This window comes from Microtus pennsylvanicus, chromosome 8 (genome assembly GCF_037038515.1).
Source record: "Microtus pennsylvanicus isolate mMicPen1 chromosome 8, mMicPen1.hap1, whole genome shotgun sequence".
Taxonomy (NCBI): Eukaryota; Metazoa; Chordata; class Mammalia; order Rodentia; family Cricetidae; genus Microtus; species Microtus pennsylvanicus.
The window spans coordinates 45,643,246-45,660,253 of NC_134586.1; the positions used below are offsets into that span (position 1 = coordinate 45,643,246).

General features: G+C 42.8%; 1 protein-coding gene across 1 annotated transcript in view; it reads right to left on the reverse strand.

Annotated features, from left to right (window-relative positions):
* The window catches only part of Ppp4r2 (protein phosphatase 4 regulatory subunit 2), a 39,960-nt gene extending 23,803 nt beyond the window's left edge, over positions 1-16,157 (reverse strand). The window contains exons 1-2 of the mRNA XM_075983336.1: positions 15,886-16,157; positions 15,032-15,113 (exon numbers count right to left, since the gene is read on the reverse strand). Coding sequence (XP_075839451.1) covers positions 15,032-15,113; positions 15,886-15,919 — 116 coding nt within the window. The 5' untranslated portion in view covers positions 15,920-16,157. The remainder of the gene's footprint in view (positions 1-15,031; positions 15,114-15,885) is intronic.
* Positions 16,158-17,008: the final 851 nt, after the last annotated feature.

Below are 17,008 nucleotides of genomic sequence, written 5' to 3' on the forward strand. Positions count from 1 at the left end.
GATGAAGCCCACATAACTAATGAGCCTTTCTGCAACAGCCCAAGGAGCAGCGTCACCAATTTCGGCTGTTTAGTCTTCCACGGGTGCCTTATCCTCCTACCCAAAGACCAACATCTTTCCCAAAAATGGATCTTTTTCTTTTCTTGTTTCCTTTTGGATTTAAAGCAACATCAGTTACACAAAAGACCTTAAACATATACTTTCTAAAACCCAAACACCCTTTTAGAATGAAATCTAGAATGCATGTTTCAAACAAAAATGAGAAATAAAGGGATCTCTTCCTAATTTCCCATTATAATTTAAATTTTTCATCATATAACTTAAATGTTATGGGACTAGTACATTAACTCAGGTCTTTGAGAACACTCCCAAAAAGCTATTTAAATATCCATCCTAGCAGATTACCCAATACTTAAAGGTTTGCTTCAGCATTTAGAGAAATCTGGGCTTTAATGTAGTACTCTATACATTCCTCATAAACTAGTCACAAATTAAGATGATTTTCCCATAAGCCCTATTAATGCAAAACAGTACACACATTTTGAACACCCCTAAACAAATAAAAATGCCCTAAAATCTGAAAAATTTGACTATCTTGTCAGCTTCAGATCTTAGAGCATTTTGGGATTTGGAGTTTCACATTAAGGAAACTTAACTGGCAAAGTCCAGAAAACAACTTTTTGGACAAGGAATGTTGGATTATAACAACTATCCATTAAAATGTGAAACCATTTCATACCTTTTTTGTTGATTTGTTTTTCAAGACTGTGTAGCAGTTCTGGCTGTCCTGGAACTCACTCTGTAGACCAGGCTGGCCTCAAACTCACTAAGATCTGCCTGCCTCTGCCTCTGGAATGCCGGGATTACATCACCACAGACACTTTTTCATACTTAAAATAGGCTAAGAGCAGGGCGATGGCTCAGCAGCAAAGGCACTCACCCTAGTAAGCTGACAACCAAGTTCAATCCCCCAAGACCTACATGGCAGAACCTTCCTTGCAAGCTGCCTTCTGTGAGGTACATGATAGAGGCCTGAGAGTATGTATTGTTGACATAAGCATGGTCAGGCTCACAAAAATGTCAAGTCTTTGGTCTTTGGCTAAAAGCAGTGTGTCCAGACCTCCTGCTGAGATTGGCTTAAGCTGCCCAGCCCACTGGGACTGTGGTAGCATGCCCATCAGAGGCTTGTAGGTATGCTTGTCTGTGGGGCTGTCCTTTCTTCATTTCTAGTCATCCCAGTCAGGTTTCCAGGACCTAGCTCTACACACACAATAAATATCCTTTAAGAGCGAATGCTCTTTTAAGCTCTAGAGCTATCAACAATACAACTAAATACACGCTTCTCCTAAACTTCAAACAGTTAGACTATTAAATGTAAGTATAGAATATAAGACTCCATTATATTAAGAAAAAAAGCTGAACCTAAAACAGCTTGGTAGGAGAGTACTATGTCTAACTTTAAGATTCTATCCTCAATCTATCTATAATTAGATCTGGAACCCTCTTCTGGTTTGCAGGAATAGATATAGGCAGAAAACTAAATAATTTTTTTAAAAAATGTGGTGAATAAAGAACATACCGGAAAAAAATCATTTTAGTTTTTTTCATTTCTAGTTTGCAAAAGATTCCAAAATTAAGCTATTAGTCAGGTTAAGTTTATAATTACGTTAAAATCTTAAAAAGAATTCACATAAATTTTCTTAAACACAGGAAAATTTTTCATAAAGGTAAATAAAGCTGATTTCAATTTTACATTTTTCTGTTATATATCACACGTTAGAAAAACTAGGCTAATACAGACATGACACTGAAATTTCCTTAACTCAGTGAGCATCTCCCCAGTTCCCTAAGGTACCTGGTTGGGTATCTGCAACACAAGCTTGAGGGTCAACCTACCTGGTACTCACAGACACAAAGAGACCCTGCTTCAAGGCAAGGGGAAAAAAAAGAAACATTATATGAGCCTGCATGGGCACGCATATATGCATGTGCACACACACACCCTTCCCTACATACATGAAAAGAACTACATTCTTTTAAGTAGAAATGCAAAACAAAAAGCTACATCCACTTAAGTAGAAAGGCATAGTCATTTGTCAACCTAATACTGAACCCAACTGATCTTGGACTCATTTAAAAGCCTGACTACTTGAAACATTTCTCTTTAAAAACTACACTTTTAGTCAGGCCCATCCACTATTCTAGTTGCTTGAGGCTTAGGTAGGAAAATAAAGGTGTACAAAGCATCTCACATGAACAACAAAAAAAAAAATTATAAAAGCTTCCTCTGGACCTAATTTTCAAAATGCAGTATATATCTGGGACAGTATAATACTGATAAAGGTTGTGACCAAAAGACTGAAGTGAAATTTAATACTTTGCTATGAAAATACTACAAATGACTGTGTACTGGTTGTCTAAAAACCTAACTAGCCACACAGGATGTACTAAATAAATCCAAGGTCCTTCTCACATCTTTAAATGCAGCTAAAGGAACAGGAATAATGTTTTCACTACTCAACGTACACTTACAAGAATCCCATCTTCAACAATGCACAATGTGGTAGTTTGAATGTAACTGGCTCCCGTAAGCTCATAAAAAGTGGCACTATTAGGAAAGTGTGGCTTTGTTGGAGGAAGTGTGTCACTGTGGGGGGTGTGGGCTTTGAGGTCTCCTTTGCTCAAGCTTGACTCAGACAGACCATTCCCTGTTGACTGTAAGATGTAGCCAGCACCATGTCTGCCTGCATGATGCCATGCTCCCCACCATAATGGCCCCATGATAATAAATTGAACCTCTGAACTGTAAAAGCCACCACCTCAGTTAAATGTTTTCTTTCATAAGAGTCGCCATGGTCTGACAACTTATGCTGGAGAGGGTGTGGGGAAAAGGGAACACTTCTGCATTGCTGGTGGGAGTGCAACCTGGTACAACCCCTTTGGATGTCAGTGTGGCGATTTCTCAGAAAATTAGGAAACAACCTTCCTCATGACCCAGTAATACCACTTTTGGATATATATCCAAAGGATGCTCAATCGTGCCACAAGGACATGTGCTCAACTATGTTCATTTCATAGCAGCTTTGTTTGTCATATCCAGAACCTGGAAACAACCTAAATGCCCCTCGACTTAAGAATGGATAAGGAAAACTTGGTAATTTACACAATGGAGTACTGCACAGCAGAAAAAAATAACATCTTGAATTTTGCAGGAAAATGAATGGAGCTAGAAAACATTATTTTGAGTGAGGTAACCCAGACACAGAAAGACAATTATCACATGTACTCACTCCTAGGTAGTTTTTAAACAAAGCAAAGAAAGCCAGCCTACAAACCATAATCCCAGAGAACTTAGACAACAATACAGACAGTAAGAGAGACTTACATAGATACAATCTACATGGGAAGTAGAAAGTAGAAAAAGACAAGATCTCCTGAATAAACTGGGAGCATGGGGACCCGGGGGGGGGGGGGGCGTTGAAGGAGGGAGGGGAGAGGAAGGGAGGGAAGCAGAGAAAAATGTAGAGCTCAATAAATATCAAAAAGAAAAAGAAAAAAGCTGGTCTAGATTGGAGTATATGGAACCCTGTCCAAAAAAAAAGAGGGGAAAAAAAACAAAAAAAGAAAGGGAGAAAGAGAGGAAAGGAAAGGAAAGGAAAGGAAAGGAAAGGAAAGGAAAGGAAAGGAAAGGAAAGGAAAGGAAAGGAAAGGAAAGAAGAAAGGAAGGAAGGGAAAAAGAGAGGGAAGAGACAGTGTTGGAGGAGATTTCTGAGTGCTTGTGAGAAAACTCCAAATCAAAAGAAAAAAAAAAGAGTTGCCGTGGTCATGGTGTCTTTTCAGTGATAGAAACCCTAAGACACATCCATACTTCAATTTAACGAGTAAACCTGAGATTCATTTACTGCACAAATCTGTGACAAGTATCAACTCAACTTGATCTTACAATATTCATAATTTGCAACCCTCAACTTCAATGCAATGACTAGTGGAGATGGTGCCTTTCAAAGGTAATTATGGCTACATGAGGTCATTTACATGGAACCTTCATGAATAGGTTAGTGTCTAGAGACAAGAGAAGCTGACATTCTCTCAAATGTGATATGATGAAATATTAATAAGGCAGACAACAAAGTTTCACCATCGCAGGGCCTTAATGATACCTGCCATAGGAATTTAGCAGTCACTGTATTTGGGGTAAACATGAAAGTGAATAGTTTGACCTTGAAGAATCATTATCTAAAACAGTGATTGCCTGTTTTCTGTAATGTGAAGAACTGTTTTTCTGAGAGTGCTTTACAGTCGTAGCATGCCTTTGGTCACAATATGATTCTGGCACACCTGAGGCGCTTGGATTATTGTGAACTATGCACAGTACACAATAAAGGAATAAAGTCACGTTGGCATTTAATCCTTTCCTTTAGAGAGACATATAAATTAGACTACAGATCTTGGTATGAGGAAATACTGTACAAAAAAAACCCAACTTTGGATAACAATCAATAAATAAACCTTTGTACATCTGTTTGAGGTTCGGTTCAGTTCAGTTCAGTTCATCAGAGGCTATACTTCCTGCTGCCACCCAAACCTTAAAATTCCATCTTGGAGTAACCTGTTTCTTTTACCAACCCAACAACATAATACAGAACACCCCAACAGATAACCTCTCTTTAAGACTTCGCAGTCTGAAAAATAGGGAGAAAAGACCTGCTCAGTAAGCCACATAGTCTCTATATTATAACAGCAGCCCAAGCAAAAATAGTTAAGTCTACTATTTTGAAGAACCAATGATACAAAATGCATGATCCCAGGTAGGTGTGACAGTGCATGCCTATAATTCCAGCATTTGAGAGACAGCAACAAAAGCATCATCCGTTCCAGGCCAGCCTGGCAGAAACATAACAGGTGCCAGGACTGCGGGGACTACAAAACGAGTCCTCGTCCCAAATACACATGTAAATAAAGTGGGGCTGGAGAGATGGTTCAGAGGTTAAGAGTGCTGCCTGCTCTTCCAGAGGTTCTAAGTTCAATTTCCAGCAACCACAGGTGGCTCACAACCATCTATAATGAGATCTGGTTCCCTCTTCTGCCATGCAGGCAGAACACAGTACACTGGATGGATGGATGGATGGATGGATGGATGGATGGATGGATGGATGGAGCGACTGTGGTTGCACAGGCCTATAGTATTTGGAAGCTGAAGACAGACTACAGGTGCAAAAAAGGACAAAAAGCTCAAGCTCTTCCTGGGCTAGGGACCTGTGTCCAATTAAAAATTTTAAAAAAAACTAAGCAAGGCAGTGTATGTCTTTAATTCCAGCAGCACTTGTTAAGCAGAGGTAAGATCTCTGTGAGTTCCAGGCTAGTCAGAACTAGATACTCCAAAATAATAAAAACAAAGAAACACACACACACACACACACACACACACACACACACAAAAGACAGAGAGAGACAGATGATATGTTCAGATAACCAAAAAAAAGAGCCTGGCTTGGCATGACACCTGTTTTTAACAAAATATTCATAATGCAGAATAAAAAAATAATAGTAAAGTGAGATTTTAAAAGTCAAGATCACTGTTTTGACAATCTAAGGTCTAAATGGCAGCTATTCTGACAAAAAATAGACAGATTCTGGACATACAGAAATTAAAAAGTAAACAAGACGAACTTATCTCCAAATAATTACACACACATAGTCAAGGTTCACATATTTTCTAAAGTTAAGAGTATTGTCAAAGCAGGGCAGCGGTGGTACTCGGGAGGCAGAGACAGGTAGATCTCTGTGAGTTCAAGGCTAGCCTGATCTACAGAGTGAGTTCCAGGACAGGCTCCACAGCTACTAGGAAATCCTATTTGGGGGAGGGAGATTGGAGGGTAAGGAGTTGTCTTGGGTCTGGAGAAAAGTCTAGGCACAGTGATGTGTACCTGTAATCCCAGTGTTGAACAGGTGAAGACAGGATTCCTAGGATTTGTGGTCAGTAAACTAACTTAATTGGTGAGTCCAGGGTCCAAGTAAGAACTTGTCTCAAAAATCAAGGTAGCCAAGTGTAATGGCACTGATGGAGGAAGGTCATTGGCTAATAAAGGAACTGCCTTGGCCCATCCTATTGGTTAGGACATAGGTAGGTGGAGTAAACAGAACAGAATGCCGGGAGGAAGAGGAAGTGAGCTCAGACTCCACAGCTCTCCTCTCGGGAGCAGATGCCTCAGAGAGACGCCATGCCCTGCTCCCGGGCAGACACACACGTTGAAGCTCTGACCTAGAATCTTCCCGGTAAGACCGGTGCTCACAGATTATTAGAGATGGGTTGATCGGTATATCAGAATTAGCCAATAAGGGCAAAAGCTAAAGGGCCAGGCAGTGATTAAATGAATACAGTGTCTGTGTAATTATTTCGGGGCATAAGCTAGCCGAGCAGGCGGCTGGGGTGTTGGGGACGCAGCCCCGCCGCCGCTCTTATTACTACAATGGCACAGACTTTTAATACCATCACTTAGAGAACCAGATAATGCTTTTTGAAATAGGTCAGCTTGGTCAACATACTGAGTTCCAGTCCAAGTAAGTTGAAGAAGAGAACCTCACTATACCTATATCTATCTACCTCTTTCCCTACCTACCTACCTACCATCCATGAATAGCTACTGAAGACCAACACCTGCCCCAACCCCTCCCCCTACCTATCTGCACTAGCATGCATATAAAGTGAGTTTTTGTTGTAAATAAAAGCTTTTCCTTTTGTCTTTCAACCTAGTTCTCTGTGTGCCACAGTGGGGAGAAAGTCTAGTTCTGCCCACTCAGCTACAAAACTGAGTAAAAACAAAGCATACATAAAACATCAAAGTTTCTATGGAGAAAGACATGAAATCATGAAAATTTTGCATATAAAATATTCATTCCACAGTACATAACTATATTTTGGCCAGCAACAGAACACTAAGAGAATACAATGGAAATGAAAAACTCCTATTGCCTAGTTTGATAGCACAGCCACACCATCAAAATAACGTGCTGCAACAAACACTATGGTATGGACCTTGTGAGTATCCCAACAACCCCACCACACTGTATATTTTAGAACAGCAAAGCATATGCAGTTCACAACACTTGGTATGAACATGTGACTCACTGATCTACATACATTTTACTGATGGAGAACATCTAGCTAAAGCAAAGTTGACTGTGTAACAGCAAAGTGCATGGCGCCAGTTGCAGCCTCAGAAACCAAGAGGACCCACTGACTGCAATCACCAATGTTTGCAAATATCAACTTCCAACAATGTTCTCCAAAATATCCCTATCGAGTGATGTAGAAAGCTCTTTGAACAGTCTTAAATGACAAAAACTGAAATTACCCTATGAAGAAAAACGTAAAATATTATCAGCATACATTTTTAATTTTTTAAAAAAGTTTTATCAGTATAAATGGTTTTTATTTGGTTAGTTTTGTTTTGCTTTTTCCACATAGGGTTTGTCTGTGTGTAGGCTTGGCTTTCTTCTATGAAACTCACTCTACAAACCAGGTAGGCCTCGAACTCAGAGATTCAACTGCTTCTTGCCTCCTGAATTCTGGGGTTAAGGGTGTACACCACCACTGCCTGACAGTAAGGATATTTTATCTGCATTATGTAAGTGCACCGTGAGCATGCAATGCCCACTGAGGTCAGAAGAGAGTGTCAGTTCCTCTGGAACTGGAGTTACACAGATGGTTTAAGCCACCATGTGGGCACTTAGAAGCAAACACAAGTCCTCTTAACCACTGAAACATCTACCCAACCCCATCAACCATGTTTTTAAAGTTGCCACACTTGGGCTGGGCCAGTGATTTCCTACAGTGAATATGACAGCAAGACCATAGACCACAGAAAAAACAAGAAAGGCAAGCAACAAGGTAGTTATGAACCTACTAAAATAAACAGGGGCAAAGACTAAAAAAGAAAATCAAAATCTTTGAATGAAGACAGGAAAGACAACAGTCCTGTACCTACAACAGTCTTGGTATCGTCATCAGTGCCTACTCACTGACTCAGTAAATACCTCCAAATGTAGGGCTGGGTGTGGTGGCACAAACCTTTAATCCTAACACTACACTGCTGAAAGCAGGAGGACCAATCAGTAGTTGAACGCCATCCTCAGCTCATATAGAGTTCAAGGCCAATCTGAGCTACAAGATATTGTCCGTCTCTTAAAAAAAAAAATAGTGTTCACATTCTACCCATTCAATATTGCTCCATGAAGCACTGTATATAAAAACCCAAAACAATGAGACCAGTCTCCTTGACAAGAACCAGTGAGATAAAGAATGCAGTAAATTCAGGGAAAAAAAACCTCTGCAAATCACTATGGAAAGAGCCCTACAACAGAACCAGAATAAAACAATCTAGAAAAACAAATTTAATTTAGCATGAAAAATTTAGAGACAACTTGATAATGGATAAGACACCTTATCTTCCCAACTCAGACACTAGAATAGTGTAAAACCCAAGTATCAGTAAAACCTCTCATATCCCTCAAATTTCAAATACTTCTACAATATATGCCTTTTTCATATAATAAAGAAAAGGCCAGGTTTATGTACGACAAACTAAAATTGAAGGAGCTCTATCTAGCACATTCCAGCATGGTAAACATGGCTCTGGCCAGTCTTGCCCTTCCTAATCCCCTCTTCCTAAAACCATTACATTACATTCTTAAAGCCAGCTACCAAGATCCATTCCCTTTGGAATCCATTCCTTTTGGCCATTTCCTCCTCCAGAGACTAACTACCAAGGTCTAGCTATCAAAAAGTCCAGCAACCAAAATCCCCCTTTAATATGTCCAATCAAAATACACTACCGCATCCTAGCCCATTCTAACACAGACCCCCTCCCTTTTCTCTTCTTAAAAATTACACCTGCAAGGTCATTTGCTGTTTTTCAGCATAGGTCAGAAATCAGTCATTGGTCTTCCCTGTTTAATAAAGGATCTCTCTGAAAAAAAGTCCTTGGGTGTGGTTTATGCCTAACTTAGGGTCCGGGAGAGAACACGCTGAGGTGTCCAGGTCCCTTCAAAAATAACGTACTCACCACGGCCAAGTATAACTGCATCATTTACCATCTGTATACTCCTAAGCTTTCTAAGTCTTGCCCCACTTTAAACAGAATATATACTTTACAGAGAACAGTAACAGGGGCTGGAGAGATGGCTCAGCGGTTAAGAGCATTGCCTGCTCTTCCAAAGGTCCTGAGTTCAATTCCCAGGAACCACATGGTGGCTCACAACCATCTGTAATGGGGTCTGGTGCCCTCTTCTGGCCTGCAGGCATACATACAGACACAATATTGTATACATAATAAAAATTTTAAAAAAAAACCAAAAACTAGAGAACAGTAACAAGGATTAAAGCAGGGTATGAATAGGAAATATTTGACATCTTATACAAAATATTCTCTATCTGTCTCTCCTGGGGTTTCGTGGGAGACAGTTAACAATCCAAAGCAAAAGTTCCCATGTGAGCCAGCCATATGCACATCTGCAATTTCAGTACTAAGAAGACTAAAGACGACTAAGGGCAGGCAGCCTGAGCTACAGAGCAAGATTTTATCTAAAAAAATTTTGCTAGGCAGAGGTGATGGCACATGCCTTTAATCTCACCACTTAGGAGGCAGAGGTAGGCAGATATCTGAGTTCAAAGCCAGTCTGATATACATAATCAATTCCAGGTCAACAGACCTACATAGTGAGATCCTGCACACATAAACCTCATATTGAAGCCAAGGTGGTAGAGCACACCTTTAATCCCAGCACTCCAGAGGCAGAGGCAGGTGAACCTGAGTTCGAGACTAGCCTGGTCTACATATAAAGTTCTAGGAACAGTCAAGGCTACACAAAGAAATCCTACCTTTAAAAAAAAAAGGTACTGAAATCCATCCATTATGTATAAAGTAATATATGCTAGCTAATAAGAAAACCTTGGTGGGAGAGGGAGAGTCTAGGGAGAAAGTAAGAGTGCTTAAGGGCCCTAAATTTGAATTCTCAGCATCCACATAAAAAGCAGGGTGTGGCTTTTCATGCCTGTAACCCCAGCATTACAGGGTGAAGATAGGGGATCCTGAGAGCTCCAATAAACCCCACTTAGCCAAAAAGGTGAGCTTCCAATTCTGGCATCCACATGCATGTGCACAAGCATGCTCCCAAAGTTCATACACACAAACAATAACACAAAAGCAGTATTACTTTAGGGGTTATAGGTACAGACAGTGAAATTAACTAACAAAACTAAAGCTCATACAACAGACCAAGTTTCAGATGCTACACACCCTTAAAATTAAAGGAGAAATCAGCAGTAGTTAGACCTGAGGAGGGAGGAAAAAAGTCTTTAATCTGTACCTTCCACCATTAAAAACAAAACAAAACAAAACAAAACAAATAAACAAAACACCTGGGGCTAGTAAAATGGCACACAACCTGACCTCAAGTTTGAATCTGGGGCCCAATGGTGGAAGGAGATAACTCTTGCCAGGTGTCCTGACCTCCACACCTGTACCCAGACACACCAAAGAAAGAAATAAACATGTGCTCCGGGCTTCCCGGATTTTGTGAACTGACACCCATGCGGAGGTGGGCTTTGGTGATGATGCAACTGTCTTTGAGTCATCTCCACTCCTATAAACAACTCCTCGCTCATATCCCTGTAAGTATCCCCAATAAAACTCATTAGCTCACCAAGTTCCGTACTTTGGTCTGTCGTGGGCTCCCTATCTGGGGTGAGTAGATGAGTGGAAAAAGACTACACAGCACTGGTCTAGCAATGATTTAAGTTTTTCTTTAAAAATGAAAATCAGAAAGAATGGTATTCTTGGCTTTAGGTCATTTCTCAAAGCACCATCAGACAGACTAGACAAAAAAATAAAAAGCCCAAGCAAACTCCCCAAAGGGTGAGGAAAAGCTGATCACTGGGACCTACCTGTTCAAGAGGAAATAATAGTATAGAGATCAAGGCCCTAAACTAAAAATCATCACAAAAAAAAAAAAAAAAACCACCAGGAAGCATGGCAGCACAACTTGAGAGCAGCAGTTAAAAATGAAATGCTCGCCGGGCGGTGGTGGCGCACGCCTTTAATCCCAGCACTCGGGAGGCAGAGGCAGGCGGATCTCTGGGAGTTCGAGGCCAGCCTGGTCTACAAGAGCTAGTTCCGGGACAGGCAACAAAGCTACAGAGAAACCCTGTCTCGAAAAAAAAAAAATGCTCTTGGCCACTGTGAAGATCTGAAGGGACCACTCTGCTCATACTGAGCTCCTGAATGTGGCACAACAGAGATCATGTCTAGAAACCAAAACCCCATAAGGAGACAGCTATGGCTACAAAATGAGACTCAAAACAGGGGTGAGCACTACAAATTAGGTAACTTTGTTAAAAAAAAAAAAACTTTTTGGGGGCTGGATCTTAAGATACTTCAAGAGTTAAGGGTACTAATAGCTCTTCCAGAAGATCTGGATTCATTTCCAAACACCACAAGACAGCTCACTACCATAACTTCACACAGGTTTCTGAACTGGCAGGCATGGCATTCACACAGTGCACAGACATATATGCAGGCAAAACACCCATACATATTAAAAACTTAACATTCTTAACACTACCATCATATCCACCTTTGCGAATGTGTAATGATAGATCCATGTAATAATTTCGGGCTATACTAATCCAATCATTTCATCTCCAAAACCAGGGATTTTTCTTGTGGAAAAAAAGTTCACTAAAAAAAACTTCACATATTGGACTGGGGATGTAGATCAGGAGTGAAGCACCTACCTAGCACACAGAAAGTTCTGGATATGATTGATCTCCAGCACCAGGAAAACAAAGTAATCACTATCTGGTTCTGCAGCTTGACTCAATGACTGAGCACGGTGCAAGGCCCAGGTTCTACTCTAGGACCAGGGAAAAACAAACAAGCAAAGGCCACACCTAATTTGGGGGTGGGGGGGAATCATCCAAACTTCACCAAATGTAATAAAGAATATAAAAGCATCAATCATTTAATACAGAACATCTAAATATACAACATCCAAATGTAGTAAGCAGAAGATTCAAAATCTGGTGACCCAGTAGGACAGGATAAGATAGAACATTAAAGTTACCTTTCAGAAACGTTCACTAGAGCAATGTGCTTAACAAAAAGTTAAGGCAATTTTTATAGACCAGACTAATAAGCATCATAGTCTCTAAAATACTCCCCTCTTTTCCAAGAAAGGGTTTCTTTGCATAACCTTGGCTGTCCTGGAACTTACTCTGTATACCAGGCTAGCCTTAAACTCAAGAGACCTGCCTGCCTTTGCCTCTCAAATTCTGGGATTAAAAGCATGTACCACTAACACCCAGTTAAGATAATCTTGCAAGTTAAAAAAAAAAAAAAAACTTGAGGAAATAAAATGCTTTTCTTCTAGTAATACAGAAATAGCTTAGTCCTGTCAACAACACAAGCAAAAGAGGCAATGATATTTTAGGCAGTAATTTATTTTTAAAAGATGGCACCTAGTCATTTTTAGGCTTTCCTAAATAAGTAAAACTAGTGACTTGCATCCATTTTGGGTGTTCTGCCTACATATAATGTGCACATAACATATAAATGTGCACCACAGGACTGTGCCAATGGAAGCATAAGAGGCCATCAGCTCCCCTGGACCTGGAGTTACAGAGAGTTGTGAGCCTACAAGTGGGTACAGGAAATCAGCACTGAGTCCTCTGGAACCACTGAGCTATCTATCTCTCTGGCACAGCAAATGATTTTTGTTTTTTAAGAAAGGGACTCACTGTGTAGCCTTGGCTGTCCTGGAACTGATTATGTACACCAAGCTATTCTCCAACTCAGAGATCTGCCTGTCTCTGCCGTTAACCCTCTGCTGGGCCCTACCATGCCTGGCAAAGATTCCATTCTTAGCCCTGAACTCACAGTGATCCACCTGCCTCTGCCACCTGAGATTAAAGGCATGCACCACCACACTCAGCTGTTTCTGAGGATTTTTTTTTTTTTGCCTTTTGGAACCTGTCCTGGAACTAGCTCTTGTAGACTAGGCTGGCCTTGAACTCACAGAGACCCACCGGCCTCTGCCTCCCAGATGCTGGGATTAAAGGCGTGCACCAGCACCACTACCACCACCACCGACAGGCTCTGAGGATTCTTGCCCGCCCCCCAGACAGGGTTTCTCCTGCAGCTTTGGAAGTGTCCTGGAACTAGCTCTAGTAAATCAGGCTGGCCTTGAACTCACAGAGATCCACCTGCCTCTGCCTCCCGAGTGCTGGGATTAAAGACATGCACCACCACTGCCACCTGTTTTTGTTTTTTGTTTTTTGTTTTTTTTTTAAGACAGACTATCCAAAAACTCACACTGGATCAGGCTGGCCTTGAACACGGAGATCCACCAACCTCCCAAATCCTGGGATTAAAGGTGTGTGCCACTTACCTCCTGGCCATGATGGATGTATTTTAATAGACCACTGAAGAGGTTCTGCTTGTATAACTACTAAATTATGCACTACATCAGATATTTGTTCTTCCTGAAATCCAGCTACTTACTAGAAAGTTAAACTACAGTCATAAGCAAATCTTGTAAGAAATGAACACTTGTTAACCAAGACAGAGCTGAGCATGTTGGGGCCTGCATGTAATCCCAGCACTACAGAGATGAAAGCAGAAAGAGCCTAAATTTAGAGTCAGTGTAGGTACCTTAAAGAGACATTAGCGCAAAATTTTTAAGGGAGCTGAGAATGTGGCTCAGTGGAAGAGCTCTTGTCTAGCACATGAAATACTAGGTTCCAGCTCCAGTGCCAATAGTAATAATAACAACAACAATATGACGTCAACAACAACGAGGAAAGCTGAGGGTAGCAGCTCCCATCTGTAACTCCAGTACTTGGTGGCTGAGATAGAACTGTGTAGAGTTTGAGTTCAGTCTAAGCTACCTAATAATTCAGAGCTCTCTGAGCTGGAGCTTGAACCTGCCTTAAAAAATAAAAATAAAAACTGCCTGGCACAGCTGCCCAAAACTTTAATCCTGAAAGGCAGGGACAATAAGAATTACTGAGTTCAAATTCAACCAGGGCTACAGAATGAGTCCATGTCTGAAAAATGATAATGGCAGACAAGATACATAATTCCTTGCTGAATGTTATACTAAAACTAAGCAGAGCTCACAACACTGAATGCAAAATACCCTTTCCTCTTGCCTGCTCCTCACCCGACCGTCCTCAATTTACAAAGAGGCTGTCTTACACAACGTACCTGAGCCAGAGAGTGAAAGCAACTTCTATTACACCAACTACAGAACAATAAACCACATTTTTCCTTTTGAAAAATACAGTATAAGTTCAGATTAACAACATTTGGAAACAAGCCTAGTAAGATATTGGGTATATGTAGTAAGTTAGCTAACTTAGATTCTGTCAGGACAGAGTCAGCTTCATCTGGTATGTGTCATATAATCACCCTCATAAATACAAGTTAGACTTCAAGCAACCACAAGTGTCAGTATGACAACAAAAGACTGGATACAGGACAGCACACACACAAAAAAAATGCCAACAACGCTCTAATAGTATCAAAGCCACAAAACTGTGGGAATAAACCTGTTTTCAATAATCAAGAACACCATATTGAAACATTCTTTTCTATGATTCTTTCAAGCTAGCAGGTTCTCCTCGTGCCAAAGCAGATATCCAGAAAACTGATAAGATTCTTAACAACTGTTAGGCTACACACCAGGAGTCTTGCCTTCACTGTGATCTTTAACTAAGGCATCTCCAATTTTTCTTACTAAACTTATTGATTTATTCTTATGTATGAGTTCGAAGACAACTCCTCGGAGTCAGTTTTCACCTTCCATTAAGTGGGATTCCCTAAGTGGAATTTCAGACCTGGTAGTAAACACCTTAACCAGTTGGACTGTCTCACCAACCCCCAGGGTCACCTATTATGTGAGCGTTCTGAAATCCTCTTTTCCCACCTTCTTAAACAACTCTAAACATGAACCCATCCATGCTTCTACTTACATGGTTTCTCCAGTCTTGGCTACGTGACAGAGAAACTGATCCAGGACAGGACAAACTTCCTTTTTCCCCCTCTTCTCAAAATCTAGGTAAGGGAAAGAAGAGAAAGGTTATCAGCACATCCTCTCCAAGAAAACTTTATTCACAAAGTCTTTCTCTACATTAGAAAACGATTAAGAAAATTGGTCTCAAGTGGGAGTGGAGGTGCACGCCTTTAATCCTAGTATTCAGGAGGCAGAGGCAGGCGGATCTGAGTTCGAGCCCAACCCGGTCTATAGAGTGAGCTCCAGCACAGCCAAGTGTACAGAGAGAAACCTTGTCTCGAAAAACAAAAACAAAACAAAAACGAAAGAAAATCTGCCTCTCCGAATACCTCCGTGTCACCCTTTTCCACCGACAGCGCGAATTCTCCTAAAGGGGGCACTCCACCTCACTAAACCATCCTTCAGTGTTTCCCCAAGAGCGGTGCAGGGGAGCCCCAGCATCCGATCCCAGCCCCGATCCCCGCAGCGTACATCTGAATGCAGCTACTCCCAGGTCAACCCACTAAAGCCACCATCCCCCAAATGCTCCTGGATGTCAAAAGGGGGTTCTCAGGACGCCAGGACCCCGCAGTTCCAAGTTTGGGAAGCAGTGTTCTCGAGCCTGTTGCTCGCCAAGCCTTGGTCCCGGCGTGGTGAGGGCGAGCGGGGCTCCCCAGGCCCAGAGGCCGCCGCCGCCGCACGACGAGGCCGCGCCGGTGTCAGGCGCTCCCCTCCCCCCACCCCCGCGGCCCACACAAAGCCCGGCGCGGGGGCCGCGGGGAGACGCGGACGGCCTCCGCCCGAGTGCGCGGCCGGCAGGGCGGCGACCCCCACCTTTCAGCGCCTCCTGCAGCCTCTCGACGTCCATGGCGCCGCGGAGTCCCTCGCCGCCGGCGCCTCCCTCGGCCGCCGTCCCGGGGGCCGCGGCGCCCGCCCCCGCCCCCCCGACGCCCGCCCCCGCCCTCGCACACACTCCGCCACACGCCGGCGACCGGGCAGGGGGGGTCCCGGAGGGAGCCGGGGGGGAAGCGAGAGACGGAGCGAGACCGACAGAGCGAGAACCTCCCCGAGCCGCTACCACCAGCCCTCCAACATGGCGCCCGGCACGTCAGCGCGCGCACGCTCCCCAGCCCCCCCCCCCAGCTGTCGTCCTCGCTCCCGCCACGCCCGCGCGCGCACTCGCACACGCCCGTGTGTGCGCGCGCTCTGCCCGGCCTAGTGCGCGTGCGCTGAGGGAGGCGCGAGTTCGGAACCCGCGGCTTCCTGGGCGCTTTGAAGAAGTCGCTGAAGCGATAGAGTGCCTGTGATGTGTCACTTTGCCTCTCTGAACCTCGGTTTCCCCATTCATACACTGACGGCACTGGTGCCGATCCCTGTGTACTGCTACAATGATCGCTGGAGCTCTGAGAATACATTTTTCCAATTTTGGGGTTTTTTTTTGTTGGTGGTGGTGGTGAAAGAGGTGGTTTTTCAAGACAGGGTTTTTCTGTGCTGCCCTGGCTGTCCTGGAACTCGCTCTGTAGACCAGGCTGGCCACGAACTCAGAGATCCTCCTACCTCTGCCTTCCAAGTGCTGGGATTAAAGACATGGGCCATCACTGCCAGCCTTCATTGTGTTTTGTTTTTATTACCAAGGATCTTATGTTTCCCAAACTAGAAGATGACCTTATGCTATTCATTCTTTTGACTTCTTCCCAGTGTTAGGGGAATAGAGGTGTGCCACCATTCCTGGTTTTATGGGTGCTAGGATACAAACCCAGGATTAGCGAGCATTTTACCAACCGAGCCCAGTATGCCTTTTCTTTTTTAAATATACAGTCTACTGACTTCTGTACTGGGGAAGGGGTGTGCCACAGCATACATGGAGAGGTCAGAGGACAACTTTTTTCTCTTTACCCCTTCCATGGATGAAGCACAGACCCCTGAGTCTTCCTGGTAAATGCCTTTACCTGCTGGG